Source organism: Nestor notabilis, unplaced genomic scaffold, assembly GCF_000696875.1.
Source record: "Nestor notabilis isolate BGI_N333 unplaced genomic scaffold, ASM69687v1 scaffold12271, whole genome shotgun sequence".
In the NCBI taxonomy this organism is placed as follows: Eukaryota; Metazoa; Chordata; class Aves; order Psittaciformes; family Psittacidae; genus Nestor; species Nestor notabilis.
Genome location: NW_009915191.1, coordinates 9933 through 29529, shown reverse-complemented (window position 1 = coordinate 29529; position 19597 = coordinate 9933). Strand labels below are relative to the sequence as shown.

The window sequence follows — 19597 nt, the reverse complement described above, 5'->3', positions numbered from 1 at the left end:
AGCCAAGAACAGATTCATTTTTTGGACTGAGATCACTGTCTCATGTTTACTGCATGAAAAGGCAAAAACAGTGTGTGTTCTTAGATGAACTGGGTCAGGAAGAGAGGGATACAACCTGGCGGGTGCAATCTGAAATTAGCTCTCCTCTTCCTCAACCCTGGGCTGGGAAGTCTGGCAGGGAGCTGGGCCTTGCAATGGCCATAGCAGCACCCAAGAGCAGCTGGAGCTGAGCAGGACACAGGTTGTCTCCTTCCCTGGGCGTGCAGTTGAACCCAGTCTGAGCTAAGGGACCCCCTTAACTGAAGGGGAGGCATCAGAAAGGTGAATTAAAAGATACACCAGCCAACAGACTGTGAATTCTGTCAAGTCTCTCAAAGACAAATGTTCCTTGTAGCAAGGATGGAAACAAGGTCATTCATAAAAGAGTAATTGATGTCTGGCTGGTGACAGCCCTCTATGGGGTTGATGTGGCTGCCTCCTGCAAAGGGAGCAAGCAGCAGCCTGCAGCCGCTCCAAGAAGCTCCAAGTGTCTGGGAGACGGTGAACCAGCCTTGACCTTTCCACATTTTGTATGCAAACTATGTGTTGCCTTTTTCTTTTTTCTTCTGAATGTCTTCTAATGTATAAAGTTGCTTTTCCAAGAGCCTTTTGGCTAGGAAGGGAAAAAGCAGCCTATAATTCATTTATAAGATGTTCTTAGAGATGTGTAATTGCTCTGCACTGGCTGGTTGGAGCAGGAGCTTCCAGAGGGGCTGCCTTTTGGTATTCGCAGAGAAGCTAGACAGAAATAAAGGGGGGAGCTGATGCTGGAGGTGAAGGACTGAGATGTGGGGTGGAGCTGAGGAAGGGAAGGTGAGAAGGAGAATTTTAATCTGCTGGGGTTTCTGGCCTCAGAGAGATGTTTTAAGAGCTGGTGGGGGAAGGAAGGGAAAGCATGGGCAGAAAACTGGGTGGTGCCATTGACACACTGTTTTCATCTTCGGGTTCATGGTGCTCTTACTGGAACAATGGGGGGAAGAGCTTTCACATTGCTATCAGTGCTTCTTTTTTCACCTACTATTATTTTCTTTTTCTTTTTCTTTTTTTTTTTTTTTTGTCTTGGAGCTTGATTTTGGTGAAAATATTGACTTTTTTATGCTTTTGTTTGGGGCGAGATTGCTGGAGGAGGTGCAAAATGCAGGGTCTGGTCCTAGTGAGGAGCAACTTGAAATGCTTGTGTAATCTCACCTCATCCATTCAATTTGTGCTGTACCTTCAGAGGTTAAACCATCTACCTCGGCTGGGTTCAAGTTTGGTCGTGATGTGCTTTGGTCCATGCCATCTTACCCTGAATGCTCTTCCCCATCTTCACTACTTGTATCCCCCTTGTCACATCAGTGTTCAATCAGACTTTCCTCTCATCTCCTTTGGGGTCTTCTGTTATACCAACTCAGTTCTTGGCAAGGCAGCGAGTGATCTCACCACCTACACGGCCAGGCAGCTGCCAAAAATTAAAAGGAGAGACTGGACATATATAATTTAAGCTTTTCTTAAGAGCAGTACCAGGGTTTTCCCCAGCGTCTGATGCAGAGCCTGAAACAAGGCAGCCACAAAAAAGTGCCAATGGCAGTCTTGTTCCTAGAGCAAAGCCCCCAGGTGGGGCATTTTCCTGCCAAGCAGAGAAACACAGCAGGTAGCTCATGGACAAGAACCAGCAAAAGGCAATTTACTGGCATGTTCTCATTCATTTCCAGGATTTGAATTAATACATTTTCCTTTTGTGCTGCATATGGAGGAGCTAGGGAGTTTTGGGAGTTATTTTAGTTTGTTTGGGTTTTTTTAAGCACCCTTTTAAAGCGAAAGTTTTTTGTTGAAGCAGAATTGATAACAGCAACATTCTTCTTCCTCTCCTTAAGCTTGAATTTGGTAAACTTTCATGAAAAATTTAATCTTTTTAATATCATACTATTAAAAAGCTCATAGGAAAAAAAATTGGAAACCAAATTAATCTGTAGTCAGTTGGGTAACTTTCCCCCGCTACATAACTTCGTGTTGGAAGAGTGACAGTTTCGTGGAAAAACTTGTAAGGACAGTAATTTTTGACTGGTGCTTATTCATCATCTTTTGCCATTCCAAGACTAAGCTCTGGATTCATATTTGATGAGCCCATTTGGCCTTCAAATGCTTTACAGGCACTTTTTTTTCTTCATTTTTTTAATGTGAATGAGATCCTTTGGTCCAGCTGTCACAACAGGCAAGTGCTGTTTACATCAGGGTGTTTTTGTTTTGGACCAGATTTGTTCAAATAAAGAGACAATGCACGTAACTTCCAGCTTTGCAAGCTTAGGGAAGAAGACAAAAGTCAAGCCATCTCCTGTGTAGTTGCTGTTATTGTTTAGACTCATCAAGGTCAGTTGCTGGCCTTGATTATATTTCTGTCATTCTTTTGTTTAATTAGGATGGTGCTGATTTAAGGAAGGGTACTTGCTTCTTCATGGACTATCTGTGTGGGTTTTCCTCCTTTGAAACTGATAGCCAGGTTTTAAACATGGGGGATTCAATCCTGTGAGTAAGGAGATGCTATTCTGGAGCACGGTCCTTCTGCAGAAGAGGAACATACTGTAACTATAATGGTTTTCTCTTCTTTTTTTTTTTATCTTTCCAAGGGGAATTTGGGCAGAATAGGTTAACCGCTCCACAGGAAGCTGGGTGCTTTTTTGGTCAACCTCTTCAAATGATCACAGGTTGATTAGAAGGCTCCTGATAGGGAATCACTTCTAATCCATCTAATTTCTTTTAAGTAACCAGCATTATGAGGAATATTAAAATGATGTTTAGCTCTAACTTTAACTAAACTTCTTCAAGCAAGTGCATTAAATACATCCCGATGGTGTTTTCAGATGGATATTTTCTTCCCCCATGCTGTAACTGATGGTATTTTCCCTGTTTATCCTCAGGGATTTTTCTGTTTTGCTGTGGCATTCTGTGGATTGCTCCCAGCGGCCTGCTGGAGATACACGCACAGCACGGAGGTAAGTGTCGGCTGCTAGGAAATACCACCAGCATCTCGTCAGATAGGGATTTTTTTTTTCTAGCAGCACTTTATCCCATAAAAGGAACATCTGGTGGTAATTAAGACATCCAAGCTAAAGCCTATCAGAAGCATGCTCCTTTCCATCTGTCCTTTGCAAGAACAGGGCCGCCTTCATCAGCTTTCTCTCCAATGGGGTCATCTGAAGGGAGAAGCCATGGAAACCCTCACACAGGGCAAACGCTTTTTCCTGAAGGCAAAACAAAATGCAAGTCTTGTTTTAAATAGCTTTAGGATTTTTTTGCACAGGATATTTTGTTTTGTTTCAAATTAGATGCTTGACTTTAGAAAAGTCATTTCCAGACAGCTCTAATTCCTGCTAATGTCAGTTGGGAGCCTCTATTCAAAGGCAGTGGCAGGTTGTGACAGTTCAGGTTGTCTCTGGCAATGGCCAGGAGAAATATCCAGGAGATGTGTTTATTAACTGGCAGCAGCGGTACAGTAAAAACACTAGTGTGAAAAATGGTGTTTGGGCTGCTGTCATGCTGGACCAGAAAGAGAAGATTGTATGAGGTCAAATGTGCAAGAAAGTTGGGGTTTGACTTGTTAACCCAGAGCTTGCTGGTGCTGTAGTAGATGGATGGTGTAGGAGATGAGGGTTCTGGGGAAGCTGAGTTGAGGCACGCAGAGTTGCTAAGGGACAGCCCTGGGCATTGCAGTGAGTATCCATATCCAGGGGCTGGGATATTCCTGGGGCCAGAGTAGCAGGCTGCTGGGGAAAGCAGAAATTGAACTTAATATTTAGTAGCCTAAATTCTGTTTCCTAAATCCAGAGAGAAACAGGGAATATAAATGAGGAAAGATTTAATTAGGCATGTCACTTACTTACAAAACATATGGAAATTCGGTTTTGCTTGAAAGGTAACCTGTCTTGCCAGTGATAGAAATGCAAATGTGAGAGAAATGCAGATGTGACTGTCCCTCCAGGACAGAAAGACTGGTAGTGCAGTGGTACAGAACTGAGTGGAGCAGGAGGAAAACTCCTGAAGTCTCATTATAGAGTTGTTTATTTGTCTGACTTTCTAGAAGTAAAGAGCAAACTTAAAGCAGGTGTTCTAGCCAGCCTTCTCCTTCTGACAGTACTGTCAGAAATAGTTACTTATGGTAGTACAAGGGAAAGAATCAAACTCAGCCAAATTGACAGATGTCTTGAAAGCCTGATGGGATCTGTGCAGCTAGCAAGAAAGGAAGAGGATTTGGGGATGTAAAACTGAATGTGGCTGCATATGCCCATTTCATGTGCCTGAATCTGAGAGCAACAAGGGGCTACTGCCTCCATGTTCATAGCTAAAACAAATTTGCATTTTTCCCATGCAAAATACATAGACTTTCCAGTGAAAAGAAAATCAGCCTGTTCAGTTTGGAAATGCCAGCTGGGACCTGGCGTCAGTAGGTCCCCTCCTCTCCCTCCACATGGGTGAGGTGCTGAATTTAGGCAGTGCTGAAAGCAGAGGCCTCCCCTCCTTCTGCAAGCTGGGAGATAGGATATGGGAGGTCCCTCCTGCACCAAGCCACAGCAAATGCTCTCAGCGGTTTATTCCTCTTCATAACAAAAATAATAAAAATATTTAAATTCTCAATTTCCTTCAAAAGCAGACCCCTCTTACAGAAAATCATCTGAAATGAAAAAGCCAGTTGAAAAATTGTTTTGATGGTTATTTTCAAGAGGCAGTAGATAGAAATGTTATTTGAACATGATGAAAGTAAGATGCCCTTTTTGCCTTTGTGACTGTTTCAGAGCTCTGCTCACAGCACTTCTTACAGAGCAGCTATGCAGGACAGCGAAAAAGAAAAAAAGAAGAGTTATTTTTAAATATTTGATATTCTCAGACCTGGCACTGTAAACAAAATGTCAATCTTCTCATTTCCCATTCTTTTCTGCTTTTGTGACCTTCTGTACCTCCTGAACTAATTCTTTCAGACAGATGACACTTGTTTAATTTCAAGTTACCTGCATTCAGATAGACTTGGTGTCACATGGTCTTTATTCTTAAAACAACATATACCAGACATGCAGAAATAATGAATCTGAGATTTATCATGCTTTATCCTAAAATGTTCTCTGTTCAATATTGTAATTATTCCTCCTCTGTCAACCCATACATGTGGCCAGCGAATGAGTTCTGTGAGGTCCAGGTCTCCTCTGTACTGTCTTTTCAGGCTGCTTTGCATCTATCTGTCTGCATTAAAGTACATTTAATGAGGAACTAATAACCTACCCATTCCCAAAATATGTTTATCTGGTAGGTTGCAAAGAAAATGGTGTACAAAATGGGGAAGAACAAATAGTTCAGGGTAACATCCCAGATCCTCTACCTGGATCCCCTACCTCTACATGCCAGCACGTATAATGCAGCCTTTCTGTTAGGGTTTACCCCCAGTTTACAAAGAAACACTTTGCTTCTTAGGCAATTTCACCAACAGAAAAGGTGCTGCTGTCACTTGGAGAGATGTCAAAACTCCTCTGAGCAGGTTGGCTGCTTGGAGGAAAATATGAAGTTAAATAGTTGGAATCTGGATGTTGTTAAATACCTTTTTCCTGCTAGCCATAGTGCTGAGCTGTTCACATTTCAGTATTTTCTAGCTTGGCTTGTTCCTGAGCCCCATGCTCACCTGCTGCATACAACATTCCTCTTTCACCTCTGTCCCATCACGCTCTCAAGCCCACAGCTCCACAAACACCCCATACCAGCTTCCAGGCCCCTGTGAAATTCTCATGTACTTTCTGCCTGGCCCACATTACTTGAGAGAGTTGATCCCTTTCCACGTCTTGACCTAGTGCAGACAAGAGTCTCCCCAAGGGTGAAGTAGCACAATTGGGTTCCCTCCCTGTCTGACCAAAATGTGCTCTTCGTGGGAGACGTGGTCTTGGTAGAAAAGTGTCACAAACCTGTCTGAGAAATTACAGTGGGGGTGCAATCAAAGTGAACAAGAGACCAATGTACAAGGGAGGGCAGGGTTCGTTTGGTTTCTCCAGGGTGTGTTTGTGTCTGTCAGTGCTGCCACTGGTGTGTGTAGGAGCAAACTTGTATGGAGTCCGATCTGTTTCATGTGAAGTCAATGCTTAAATGCAGGCTTAAGTCCTAAAGACTTTAATGGGACTTGAACACAAACTGAAGGTGCATTCAGATATTTCCTGAGAGCAGACCCAAAGCATACGGATAGTTTTCCTTTGGTTTACGATTCATTGGTGCTGGATTAGGATTCTGGCTGCTCATGGGGGTCTTATTTTCAAAAAGCAGTGATTGAGCTGTGATAACACTGTGAATAATCTGATATCCTCCTTGCTGTTGCTGTTATTCTGCCAGGCATAATGACTTTAAGGTAAGCAGAAAGCTTTGCCCAGTCTCTGAAGTCCATGGGAAAGAAAAAGAGAGGGGGGAACCCCTCCCCCTTCCATAGTTTTTTTAAATATCGTGAGTCTTTCCTGGTGTTTATGTTCTCATCACACATAATGGCCCGCTCCCCCCAGCGAGACTCTGCTCTCTTTTGTCTGAGGCGCCATTCAGGCATTTGCACTCATGGGTTTATAATTTATCACTGTCCTGACGCTGAACCCACATGGCCCCATTTCTGCTGCTTTCTGCGGCACAGTGTTAGTTGGAGGTCCTGTCTCCAGCAGCGTCAGCTCACAGCACCTAAAACCACTCGGATGGTTGCCATCACCATGGCACCATTCAACTTTCATGCTGCTGTTAGGATGCTTATTGCAGCAGAGTAGCCAGAACCAGCTTGGAGGTGACAGTGCTCCTCCAGGGCTACTTCTGTTGCTGACACAACTGTTTATTAAGCTAAAACTGTTTTCAGTGTGTTTCAGTACTTCCTGTTGGGAAGCAGTCTAAAGTGGCACTGGTTTCAAGTACTGTGGGTGAGAGAGTAAGGATTACTGGGATAGTTTTCCATGATGTTGGGAGGTTCATAAATTGCTAGGTTGTTTGTCTTGAATGACGGGAGCACAAAAGGTTGCTGTGAGCCCTTGGCAGCCTGTTGGTTTTGCAGTCCTGTTATAAAATGGACACCTTCCGTATGAAGACAGGCTGAGAAAATAGGGGCTGTTCAGCCTGGAGAAGAGAAGGCTGCGTGGAGACGTCATAGCAGCTTTCCAGTGTCTGAAGGGAGCCTACAGGGATGCCAGAGAAGGGCTCTTCATGAGGGACTATAGTGATAGGACAAGGGGTAACGGATTCAAACTTAAACAGGAGAAGTTCAGATATTAAGGTTAGATATAAGGAAGCAGTTCTTTACTATGAGGGTGGTGAGGCACTGGAACTGGTTGCCCAGATGCTCCATCCCTGCAAGTTCAGGCCAGGCTGGACAGAGCCTTGGACAACATGGTCTAGTGTGTGGTGCCCCTGCCCATGGCTGGGGGGTTGGAGATAGATGATCTTAAGGTGCTTTCCAACCTTAACTGTTCTATGATTCTGTGAAATACTTAGTTTGTTTTTTTAAAAAAGAAAAAGAAAAAATAAAAGAAAAACGAAAAAAAAATCCAACAACAAAAAGGCAAACAATTCCTCCTCTCACCCCCAACCCTAAAACCCAGGAGGACCTTGATACGCTGAGGCTGGTGTAACTTGCAAGGGGTGCAGCTGCAAATCTGGAGGATTTAATGGGAAAAACTCATTGGGGTTGATTCACTTCCTGCCTGGGTTTTCTATACTTCCCTGTGAAGTATTTGGTGTTCTGCCAAAATCACAAAGTGATGCTCCTCGCTGAATCCAAGTATCACAGAGATGGCCTTGGGGGTTTATGGTTTGGCTGAGCACAAGGCACTGGTGCACCTCTGCCCACTGTCTGAGGGGGGTGTATAGCACCTATGCTGCTAGAATTTAGCTGTTCTTTTTGAGACCTGGAGATAGGAAGTGAGGAGGAGGTGAGATTGTAACAGCTCAGCACTTTCTCTTGTTTTAAATGTTTTGTGCAAAGACCTGGTGGAAGCACTAGGATCAGAAGGAAACACCTTTGTAAGGCTTTTCTTTTCCTGAATTTTTTGTTCTGTGATGGTTTTTCTCCTTCTGTCTATTCCCTCAGTGATAGACCATCTTATGGTCTATCTTTCAAAACCAGACAGTGGGGGGAAGTCCATATATATACACATATATATATATATTAAAAAAATGTTTACATATCTATATATAGATATATAATCTGTATCTTTAGATAGATATTGGAAAGAAAAAGTGAAAACCATTTAGCTAAAAGCCTCTTCTGAGTTGTGTCACTTGAGTGGTTCAATGAACACCAGAAGTCAGGGGGAGCAGCACCTGCTCATCTTGTGCAGTTTTCCACAGAGGGCCTCAAAGGCAGCTCTAGTTTGCAGCACTGGCTGTATTTCTGCCACTGGGATTGACTGACTTGAGGAAGGGTGGAGAGGAGGGAAGCTGATATGCTGTGAAGGAAGTACAAAGCTTCAGCAAGCTGTAATGACTGTGTTGGATAAGGCAATGGCATCCTGGTTGAGCATAGGGTGGGGGGGAACCCATCTTATCATGTGCTCAGTCCAAGTGGTGAGAGTTGCTCTGCTACTTGGCGAAAGTACCCAGAGCAGTTTTACCTCCTCTATTTCACTGCAGTTGCACCATTGCTTTATTGAAACCCAAGCAGTTGCATCTTCCTCCTCTAACCCCATTTCTGACATGCTGTGAAGGTGTGCGTTTCTGCATGCCCGGGAGAAAAGGGAAGACAGAGGCAGCAAAATGTAGACATATGGCGGGGTTTTTTTTTACTGCAGCAAGGAAGGATTTTGAGTGAATTAACCACTTTATTCAAATTTCCCGTCTTAACTGACTAACTTGCAGTTTATAGCTAAGCAAGGGAGTCTGTTGTAGCCACTGCTGAAGGGATATTCCTGGGTGATGCTTGTGAGTATATCCTTCTTGGTGACCCTGAAAGAACGTGAAGTGCTGAGGTTGCCGTTTCTTCTGAGGCTGCAGCACATATGCTTGGTTTGGTACCTCAAAGGCATGAAGAGATACAGCAACGGAAGATTCCCCCCCTCTTGCTTGCTATGCTTCTCTTCCTGCTCTGCTTTGTCAATAGTGTTCCTGTTAAGCAGAATAGAGAAAGACAGTCTTGTCTTTCAGATAATCTTGACATCTCCTTTCACTATATTGTCCTTGAGCTCCAGCTTTGCAGAAGGATTTTTGACTGCTGACTGTTGCAAAGATGGTTCACTGGGACCATTGCTCTTGATACCAGTCTACGTTAGTTTTCCAATGTACATCTAAGTGACTAGCTCAGGTTGCCTAGGCACAGGCATTTGCTGGCAGCAGGATTCATTGATACTCTGGTTTGCAAAGGGATCAGGAACTGAAGGCTGACCTCCTTGTCTGATCTTTCTGTTCCAAATCCAGTTACAGGTAAAAATTATCCTTGATAAATAACCTGAGTCAAGAATGTCAGTTTTCCTCTTGAAGGAGGTAAGACTGAAATTTGCTTTAGTTTCTAATAGCCAAGGGTAAGAACACTAATGGTTTAGAGTAAATGCCTTCCTGCAGTCATAAATTCTGCTTCTTGGGGGATAAAGGATTTAAAGGATGATAAACAATCTCAAAATTTCTTCTTTTTTTTTTTTACTTGAAGTGAAAAAACCTACTCCACTGAGTCAGCCTCATCAATCTTAGTGGTGATTTTCCATTTGTTGTATCCAGCAACCCATCGATATCATCCGTAAATGAATGTTTCATTAAGGAATGCAGGCAGAAATGGGAGGCAGCAATTATTTTACTTATTTAGAGCTGGAACACTTCACCCAGCTTCTTCCAGGAAAAGAATTGCTGTAAGGTGTGACCTCCATATTGCTTCACCTGGAGATTTCTCAAGCCAGAGTCCAGATGATGCTTCATCATCAGCTTTTAGTATTTTTCACTGACGAGCATCACAGGCACAGTCTTCTTCCAAAGCAGAGCTTTGTCCAGTCATACTCCTCCAGCAGTGGGTCACAACATGCCACAAGAAACAGGAAAATCCACTTGATCGTAATGATACTTACGTGTGGGGAGTGTAAGACCTTTTCCAAAGAAGCTCAGTCTTTCTCTACTTCAGCTGTATTGGTCCATTATTTGCTAACTACAGTCTGAGTTAAGGGATGGGGTACAGCTGTGTTTTTCTTAAAGCATGTTATTAACAGAATCAGCATAACCACTGAAACTCAAAAAGCATCCTGTTGCCTAACAAGGAAATAAAGCACCCTGATTATTTTTAATTATTTTTTCTCTCCGACACCTGGCATAAGAAACAGAAAGAGAAATTAATTTTGAGGGAATGGACTCAAAGTAGCCCATAGTTAAGTGTGCAATGGGAATCTGTTGTGGGTGGCAACTGAGTACGAAGCAGTGCCACAGTCAAGCTCTTCACTGCGTTATGTCCCAGAGCAAAGGAAAATATAGGGATGAACTTACATCCTCTGGATAAAGTAATGTTGCAGACAAGGATAGGTTGTGAAACCATCTGGTGACTGTCTCATGTTTGCAGGTTTTATTTTTTACATTGTTAGGCATGCATGAGTTAGCATGGCATTTTGGCCTGGGTAGGTGCTGCCGTGTGTAACGAGTGCTTCAGAGCTCGACTACAGCTCTGAGTATATACATCCCAGGCAGAAAAGTTGCTAAGGTGATGATGGTTTGTTAGTGCAATCTTTTGCTCTTCTATGTCTCTTGTTACTAAAGCAGACCTCTTGTATGTTCTGTGGCACAGTCTCCTGCGTAGAAGAAACAGCCAGTGATAAATACTGAGATTTAGTACTTTATACCTACAACAGAAACATTTAAATGAGGAAGATCTCTGCAGTAATCTTTGAAAATAGACCACTGTGTTGTATGAAGACAGCAATTCTCCCCTTCAAAATCGAATGATCCTAGCAAAAATCAGAAAGATAATGTAGAGGAACTACAGTCAATTCATTGCTTTAAAAAATGGCTGTGTAGTTTGATATTCCCTTACTAGGATATGAATATCTGTATTCAGATAATGGTTGGATATAAATGCTAGATATAATTGCTAGATAGAAATGCTGAGAACAGCTAATCAGCAAATTGTACTCTTAGGCTTGCCTAGACACACATTCTAAGAGAAAATTACTGCTACAAACATTTTCCATTTAATCCCTTGTGCTTTCAGTTCTTTCAGGCTGCTTGACAAAATGGAGAAAAAAAAATCAGTAAATAACTGAGAAGCCAGCTCACAATCAAGCTTAGAAACAGGGTGCAAGTGAAGTCTTTAGCAATCATTATGTACCTGGAGATTACCCTCATCATCATTACAATCACTATAGTAGAGCTGGTGACTGCTCGTGGTTTCTTCCCTTACTGTTTCCAACAGTTCTTTCCTATCCACTCATCCTTCAAACAGCCTTAGTCTCAATGTTTTGTGTCCTTGCACAGTACAAGGAGGAAGGTTCAAGCATGTACCACTGCATCAGGCAGGACCTCTCATGGTCAAATCGATACTCTCATGTTTTTATGCAGCCGGCAGGAGCTCACCAGTCTGGCAGCTGCCAATATCTGGGCAGCTCACCTGCCTTCTTTCCAGGTTGCTTTGTGCAGCACAACCACCAGAAAAGCTGCTGAGGAGGACATAAGCCTCAGGTGGGCCCCGAGGTTTATTATCAGCACAAAACACGTAATGAGCATTGACCTCCCTGCGTAGTAAATTGGTTCTGGTGGCATGGTCAGAGCCTGCTTTGCTGCTAGGGAGCCTGTGGCTATCTTTGCAGATGAAACACCACTGGACAAAGTCTCATCTTCCCTTGGTTTACGTTGAATATGGTTCTAAAGTAGGCAGCCAGATCCAGCCCAAAACTCGCTACAATTGGGCATGTTTGCCAGTTTTCATGAGGTTTTGGGGAACGTGTCCAGCCAAGGCAGAAGGCTTAAAACTACCTGTCCCAACATTTCCTGGCCCAGAGTTTAGTAGAACTTTAGAAGTAATTAAACTTCTGGGTTGATTCAACCCTTGAACCCTTGCTTGAGTCTAGCAAGTTGATTGAAGCCTTTCTTAATTTTTAACTTTTAAAGTCATCCACATGTAGGCCTTTTGTAGGGAAGGTCAGCATCCTGAGCCTAATGATAAATATGAAAAGGAGAAACTTGCACATGCAACATCATTACCTTACCGAGACCCATTTGTATGTTGTCACAACACAAAATAGTCTTTATTCTTGCATCTTAGACTGCGGTTGGGATATTTGAAATACAATAATCTCTTGGGTTAGGGAGCCAGCTGCTCTGTCCTTCCTTCCTTAGCATCACGAGGCCACAGGAGGAGGTCAAAAGATTATTCTTTTTTCATTATTCAATTCTTCGGTGGAAATGGATGCTCTTTTTATTGAATCCATTTATTTCATTGCTGTTGCTGCAAAGCTGTTTTGTGTCCCACAAGAAGTTAGAAAAGCTTGCATGTTCTCCTTTTTATTGGCATTTAAGGTTTGCTCAGGGGAAGGATGGTGCACAAGTCTGCTAGAGATCCTGTGTTACTGCTGCACCCACCTCACTCAATGCATTCTGATACATGGGGGTGACAAAATGAGCATCCTCTATCTTTACCTGCATGGGAAAGCTCAGCATGGTGCACGTTGCTGGGGAGGATTTTTTCCTTGGCTCAGAATATCTGTGTTAGATCCATCACTGGATCTCTTGTTAAAGCTGGATTGCTCCTGCTTCACCTACAAATTGCACTGTGACAAGTGATGGAGCATCCTGGAGCAGTGGCAGCTCTGCTGCAGACAAATGCAGAGAAACCCCCAAGCCCCTCTACTTCTATGCCATCATAGCTGTGGATCTTTTTCTGATGCAAGCCTTTAAAATCTATACCTGGTGGCACAGAGACAAGTTGGATACAACTAATCTTTTCAACCTGTCTCTCTCTTCTCCCTAGTTATCAGCCTCTATTAGTTGCTTGCATTTTGGAGAGCCGAGCAAGGTAGAGCAATATTGCAGTGATGCCTGTAAACACCTTGAATGACCCTGGTTTCACCTCTAAGCAGATAGCATTGGGATTTCTATTCCTATAGAGTAATTTTCAAGTTCAATCCCTTAAGACTGAGCTGAAAAGCCTCACTTTCAGGAGAGATGGCTCTACTCCTGGAATGCCCATCCTTCTTTGTGTGGCCACTCACTCCATCTGTCTCACCAATCGATTTTCCCTCCTGGAAGCCAAGTGCTGCCTGCAGGCCCTCTCAGAGCGATGCTGCTGAGGAAGCAAGGGAAAATGAAAGCAAGAAACACAGGTTTGACTCCAGGCACTGAAGGCAATTGTCTTATTTTTTTTCTTCAAAACCCGAGTGGGAGTTGGCTGGGATCTGTCAAGCTGCAAGTTCTCACACATTGGGTAAATATTTAGGGTCTGATTCACCACTGAATCACTCCGTTATTTTTTTGGCTCTATTCAGGGGAACTGCTTTGTCACTGGGATAACACCAGCTCTCTGAGATCCTCTCACCTTCATATTTTAGCACCTCATTGTCTTGTGTGCATGTCCTCACAGTGCCACATTAGGATGGGGAGATGGTGTCATCCCTGCCTGGCAGAGGGAATCAGAGGAACCTGAGTTCTCCTCTGATGCTAAATCCAAAACTAGTCAAAAGCTCCAGCCATCAGCTGGTGAGACCCCGGCATGATGCCGAAGGGTCCATGCACAGCATAGGGTGGTACACATGCAGTATCAGAGCCTCTCTCATGGGATTCACCATGTTTTAGGTGCTCCTTGGTGTGTGGAGGTCATACACTAGCTTCTGCTGCTACATGGTAGTCGTTTAATAGCTCCACTGCTTGTCTTGCTATACCTGGGAGAGCTTCTGGGGGGATGCAAGAGTGTTTTCCCCTCCAGAGACAACTGTGCCAGTGTTTTGTGTGTACACATCTCTGCTTTCTTTTCAGGTGGAAGACAGCATGATGGATGTGTACGATCTTGTGTATGAGGAAGTGAGGAGGAATGCCTCCAGCCTCAGGAGGCATGAGCTGACTGCCATCCACAAAGCAGTGAGTTGTCTTCCAGACTTAGCAGAAAACCTTGCCCTGGGGTATTTTCCCAAGGTTTCAACAGGCTGGGCCTGAATCCTGTGCTCTGCGTCGGGGATGCTGCAGTGTCATTTTCCCTCAGGAACAGAGTCCTCCAGCCTGCTAAGAAGTCTGCTCCTCCCTTCCTACTTTTCTTCTTCCGGGTTTGACCAACCAGATTATCAATAGAAGGAGAGGCCACCTCCCTGAGCATCGCTCATATGCAGTGTCTTCAATGCTTCTGAACTCTAGTTGTTATATACTGTCTGTCTCAGCAGGGCCTCTGCCGTTTTCCCTATAGGTAGTACAAGAAAGTGGACACACACCTCCCTGGTGTCCCCAGTCAGGCAGAGAGAGGGAGAGAATTCCACATTGTCTAGCAGAAGCATTTGGACTTGTTTATTTCTGTTTATCCCTGAGCCTATGACTGAGGAGTACTGGAGGCTGCCTGGCCTCTTGCAATGCCGGAGACAGCTAGCAAGCTCCCCAAAACCACCACCCAGGACGCTGTTGGCACAGGAGGTAACTTGGTAGGTGGGCAAGGGTGGTGGTGTAGAGCACATGGAGGATACTTGCCCTCAAAGCCACAGGAGATGAGTGAGGGTGTACCCTGTGGTGAGAAACTCCCAAGTTCCTGCAGAGTAAAGGAGATGCCGTCTCCTTGCGCAGCAGGGCCTGTTTGGGTAGTGAGCTCATGGCACGCAGCAGGGCTGGATGGGAAGGTCAGCTCCCATCGCCTGTTTCCAGACACCTCCCACTCAACTCCTTTTGTCCTGTGTTTTATTAAATCATCGTAACAAGTACTTTCTTAAGCTGTTTTCATCTGTGCTTCTCAAAACACAGAAAAGGGCAAATGTATCTCATTGCAGTGATGGTGTGGCCCTCAGAGCCATAACCAGGCAGAGTGGTCCTTGCTCTGCAGGCTTTTGGAGCAGCACACCCAGTGTCCTGCTTGGCAAGGAGAACCAGGCACAATACCCAGCTCCATGAGTTTATCAGTTGCTTATTTTAGCTGCTTTAATTGATGGAGAAACAGTTCTTCTACTCCCACCCACATCCCCTTGCTAGAGCTTCAAGCTGGCCAGTTCACCCCAGCTATAGGAAGCCATCTCCACGGTGGGTTTTGCTGGGGACTCTCCCAGCTCCTGACAAGTGCTGTGGTGCATGCATCCCTGAGTTTTCCAGAGTAGCAACTGTGAGTGCTGGTGTGACCATGGAGGGAGGGCTTGGCCCCAGACCCAGGCAGCAGGCCTGGAGGAGTATAGGCAAGTCTGGGACCAGATCCATGTGCCTCCTCTTAATTTAACCTCCATTGCTGCAATTGCTGGTTGCATACCTACATGCTTTGCTCCTTGCAGCCCTGCTTGTATAGCCCTGCCTGTGGCAGCAGGGGGGAAATGTGGCCCACCACTGACACCTCCTGCTGTGGCAGCTAGTGGTGAGGAGAAAGCCCCTGAGGGTGGCTGGCAGATCTCTCCCTCTTTTCCAGTTCCTGTGCTGTGGGAAGCACTCTCCATTTGGGGACACAACCAACGTTGAGCACAAGACATGCCCACCCAGCCAGGCACGTGATGCTGGACAGGTAAGGGAAAGGTTTCCTTGTCCACACAGTGGGGCTGTGCTGCTGCTCACTAACTGTTAATGAGACTTGTGACTTTTCCACAGTTTGGGGTTACTGTGGGTTGGGGTTTGTTGTAATGGGGTTTTGTTGTTTCAACAAGGAGGTGTCCCACCTGCCGGAGGAGCCTCGGTGGATCAGCAGTGTCAGACCCACAGATGTGGTTTCCTTTGCAGCTCTAGAAACCCTTCAAAATGCCTGTGTTTGCAGTCTGTCACTTCCCTCCAGCTTCCTCCTTGTCTCCTGTATATGCAGAAAATGAGAGGTCATGGGCATGTATCTGAGCTCACATGTTGGACTTTTCTACGTGACACTACTTTCTGAGGCTTCAAAAGTGTCACACTGACAATAAATTTGGAATTTACTGTAATTACTTTTTCCCAGAGCATTAAATAAGTATTAAAATGAGCAACTCGTGAAGCAGGGTGATGATGCCCAGCAGTAGCTTCATCAAATATACTTCATTCCTCCTCTTTGCAGTGTCCCAGTGAGCCTGATGGAGAAGCTACCAGTATCAGACTGTCTCTGTGCTGAAGCCACAACGTAGACTTCATACTCTCTGAGCAAAGCTATTGTATGATTATTTTTCTTCCATGCGAGTAGCCAAATCAGCTGAAGTAGCTGAAGCCTCCAGCATCAATATGTGTGTTGATGAAAAACAAAACCGTGTTGCGACAGCTATACAAAAACACTGTTGTTAGGCAAAGATGTCACGCACTAACAGGACACCGTGATGCACAGGCACGGGGCAGCCTCTCAAAGCACAGCCTCCAGGAAGCAAGGCTCAGAAAAGACCAAAGAGCTCAAAGAGCAGGAAGGGAGAGCAGAGTTAAACCAGGCACTGTGTGGGTGACTCTGTTTGCCCCATTCCCCTTAATGCCCCCTCAAGGTTTTGTGTTCCCTCAGGTAGCGAGCCCAGGGGAGGTGGGTTGGGAGGATGCGTTTTGCAACTCAGAGAACGGCGGTATTTGGTAGCTGAACTACATTCACTCCTGGCTTTGAGTGCTCTTACTTCGCTCTGCAAATTACTTCATCAAGGGCAAGCTCTTGCATTTTTTAAATGGCTCTCTTGGCTAACACCTCCTGGATTTCTGTGGGGCTGCTGGCATGCTTAAAGCTAATGTATATCAATGCTTGTGACACTTCCTGAAATTGAGCAGTTTATTAGTATCTTTGGGGAATATATTTAGCATTATGGTGTGCTCTGCTTTTCTGTTTTGTCCTTTCCCTCTTTTCATTTTCCAGTGGTTGGAAAGAAAAAACAGGTTTGCATGACCACATTTACCTGTACATGCACACAACCCCCACAGTCCAAAACATATCATACCAGGGAAATCATAGGTGTATTGTAGCAATAGAAAATACATTGTAGGTATTTGTCTGCCCATGTTGCAGCCAGAAGCAGGATAAAGGAGACCTGATCACACAGCAGCCCAGCTGTGCAACGCTGCGTCCCCCTCTTGTCTCTCTTTCTATTTGGGGTTGTGGCAAGTGCTCTTCAGGGGGACAAAGCTGCTGCTGCATTGCAAGGGGTCTCTCTTCTCCTAGGACTGCCTGCGAGAGATCCAGTTCTTCCTGAAGAAGCACATGGACTTTGTCACTACGCTCCTTGGCATCACCATCGGCTTCACGGTATCTATGTTTGTTCCTTCTCACTTTGGCCCCAAGAGGCAGGCTCCAGCATGGAAATGTATCCTAAATTAGCCCCCAGAAACTAGAATTTTGGGTAATTTTGAAGACTGGGGTAGAGAAACAAGCAGTGGTGGACTGCACTGTGGAAATTATGAAAGGGCCAGGACCTGTCTTGTTGAGGCTGATGGATGGAGGTTTTCTCCTGCAGGAATAGTCTTGCTGCATGGCTTTTGTGCCCAAACCAGGCATGACAGATGGGAGTGGGGAGCAGTGCGAGCTGGCTGCAGCAGCATTTGCATTTCATCCACCCAGGTTTGCCTGTGTGTCCTCTCCTGCGAGTGAGATGCTGTGTCACCTGGTGCAGGGCTTGCAGATCAGGTTGGAAGCCAGCAGTAGCTGTGGAAAAGGAGATGCAGTAGAAGTTCTGTATTTTAGGAAACTTGCTGCCTCTCCTTGCCCAGCGCTCGCTGGCTGCCTCCCCGCTCAGCCTGGGAAGTCGCTTTGTGTGGCCAGAGCTGGAAGGTCTTGAAAGCTACTGAGCACCAAACAGTGGAGCTGGAGAGCTGTGTGGGAAGGGAAAGTCTCATCCTGTTAATGATCACTAATAAGCCCAGTAAGGTGCAACTTGGCCAGTGGGTGGGTAAAGCACAGCCTCATAAGCAGAAGAGGAGAGTAGCATGTTGCCTAGGCTCCCAGGCACCGTCTTTGAAGGAGGATCTTGCAGAGGAGAGGAAGGATGATCTTTGCAGGATGATTTGGGTAGAAAGGGTCTGTACTGAATTTGTGAGTCTTATTTGAGTGAAGACAAAAGGAAAAATGAAATACTGTAAAAGGAACATGTCCTTCAGTGGTGAAGGGGCTCAATGGCCACTTGGGGAATGTCCCTTCAGAGCTGGAGAGTGTTAATTAAAATAAGCTGCTTGTACGCTTGGCAGAGGTGTATTGCTGTAATTACCTCTACACAGGGGCCCTGCACGCATGATGAGGCACACCAGAAAAGAGTGCACACCAAGAGGTTTGTTTCTTCACTAAGAAGGGAGGTTTGGGCTGCTGTGATGTCTCCATGCTGCTCTTCGGCTGGGGCGGCCTTTCCTGACTGTGTATTTAGAGATTGTTTAATTCCTTGTGTCTGCCTTAGCACAATTATGAGTTAGAAGACTTTTCTTCACCTAAATAAAACCCAGAGGAACAAATACTTTTGTATTTTATACTGCTAGTAGTAAATTAGGAAAACCATCAGGCATTGCTATGGATCTATAAATGTAAAGTCATGTGTGAATATTTGGTGTCACTTTCTAATTTTTCCCAGGTATAGGAGGAGTTTCACTGCAGCTATATTCAGACAAAAGCGGGAGCGGTTTTTATTATATCTATCTCTTTTTCACAGCTTGATGCTATAGTCAGATAAGGCAGCTCTCTTTTAAGTGTGTCCTAGAGGAAGTCTCACCACAGAGTTCACTATTGTGATAGCAGGATGCAAGGGGGGCATGCGACAAGGGCTATAGCTGCTCTGATGTCACTGTTCCTCAGCCAGCAATGCACGCATGTCCTCATATCAAGCCACAAGCAAAGGCACTTGCACGTTAAGACATCAGACTTCTGGGGAAAAAGCACATTGTTACAGCCCTTGTTATCTTTCCAACAGCAGCATTACCTTTGATATGTTGCCTGTGTAATCCTGATGTGTGATATATCAGGGAGAATGTTAGAATACAGAGGAAACATACTGTCCTCTGCATTCTCAAGTGTGCATATGCATGGGGTGGGGGTTGGACTTTTTTAAGGGTTTTTTACTCCAAACAATACATGAGGATTGTTTGGGATTTTCTTTTTTATTTCTGTCTATGTTATCTCTTACTTGCGCAAATGGAGCATCATAGTCAGTTCGGCATTTAATTGTGTGCCCATCTCATTTATTTCCTTTTAGGTTTATGGAATGATCCTGACTTCATTCCTCTGGTTCTCCATCCATTTCAGCAGCAACCTAGACCGGAAAGGCAAATACATTCTGCGAGAGAGGTAGAAACCCATCACCTGGGCATCTCTACCAGGCAGGTCCAGCTTTTGGCACAGGAAGATGTCTGAAGTCACACGCAGAATCCCATGGGAAGGCCTTACATGTGTTCAGGCAGTGGGACGTGTGTCATGCATTTCCCCTCCCTACACTACTAGCTGTTGTTCATTTCTGGGCTGGTCAGAGCAGATGGTGCTCTGAGGGGGAGCAGTCCCACACCTTCACTGAAAACAAACAAGGCCTGAGAGATACTGGAGGACTGAGAAACT

General features: G+C 44.8%; 1 protein-coding gene across 1 annotated transcript; it reads left to right on the top strand.

The window, feature by feature from the left end:
* Positions 1 to 2936: 2936 nt before the first annotated feature.
* On the top strand, positions 2937 to 19337 carry TSPAN32 (tetraspanin 32; the record flags this gene model as incomplete). Its single annotated transcript, XM_010024008.1, has 5 exons — positions 2937 to 3011; positions 13945 to 14046; positions 15554 to 15646; positions 17231 to 17314; positions 19242 to 19337. Coding segments are annotated over 5 exons (450 nt in total), but the record flags the coding sequence as incomplete, so codon positions are not given.
* Positions 19338 to 19597: the final 260 nt, after the last annotated feature.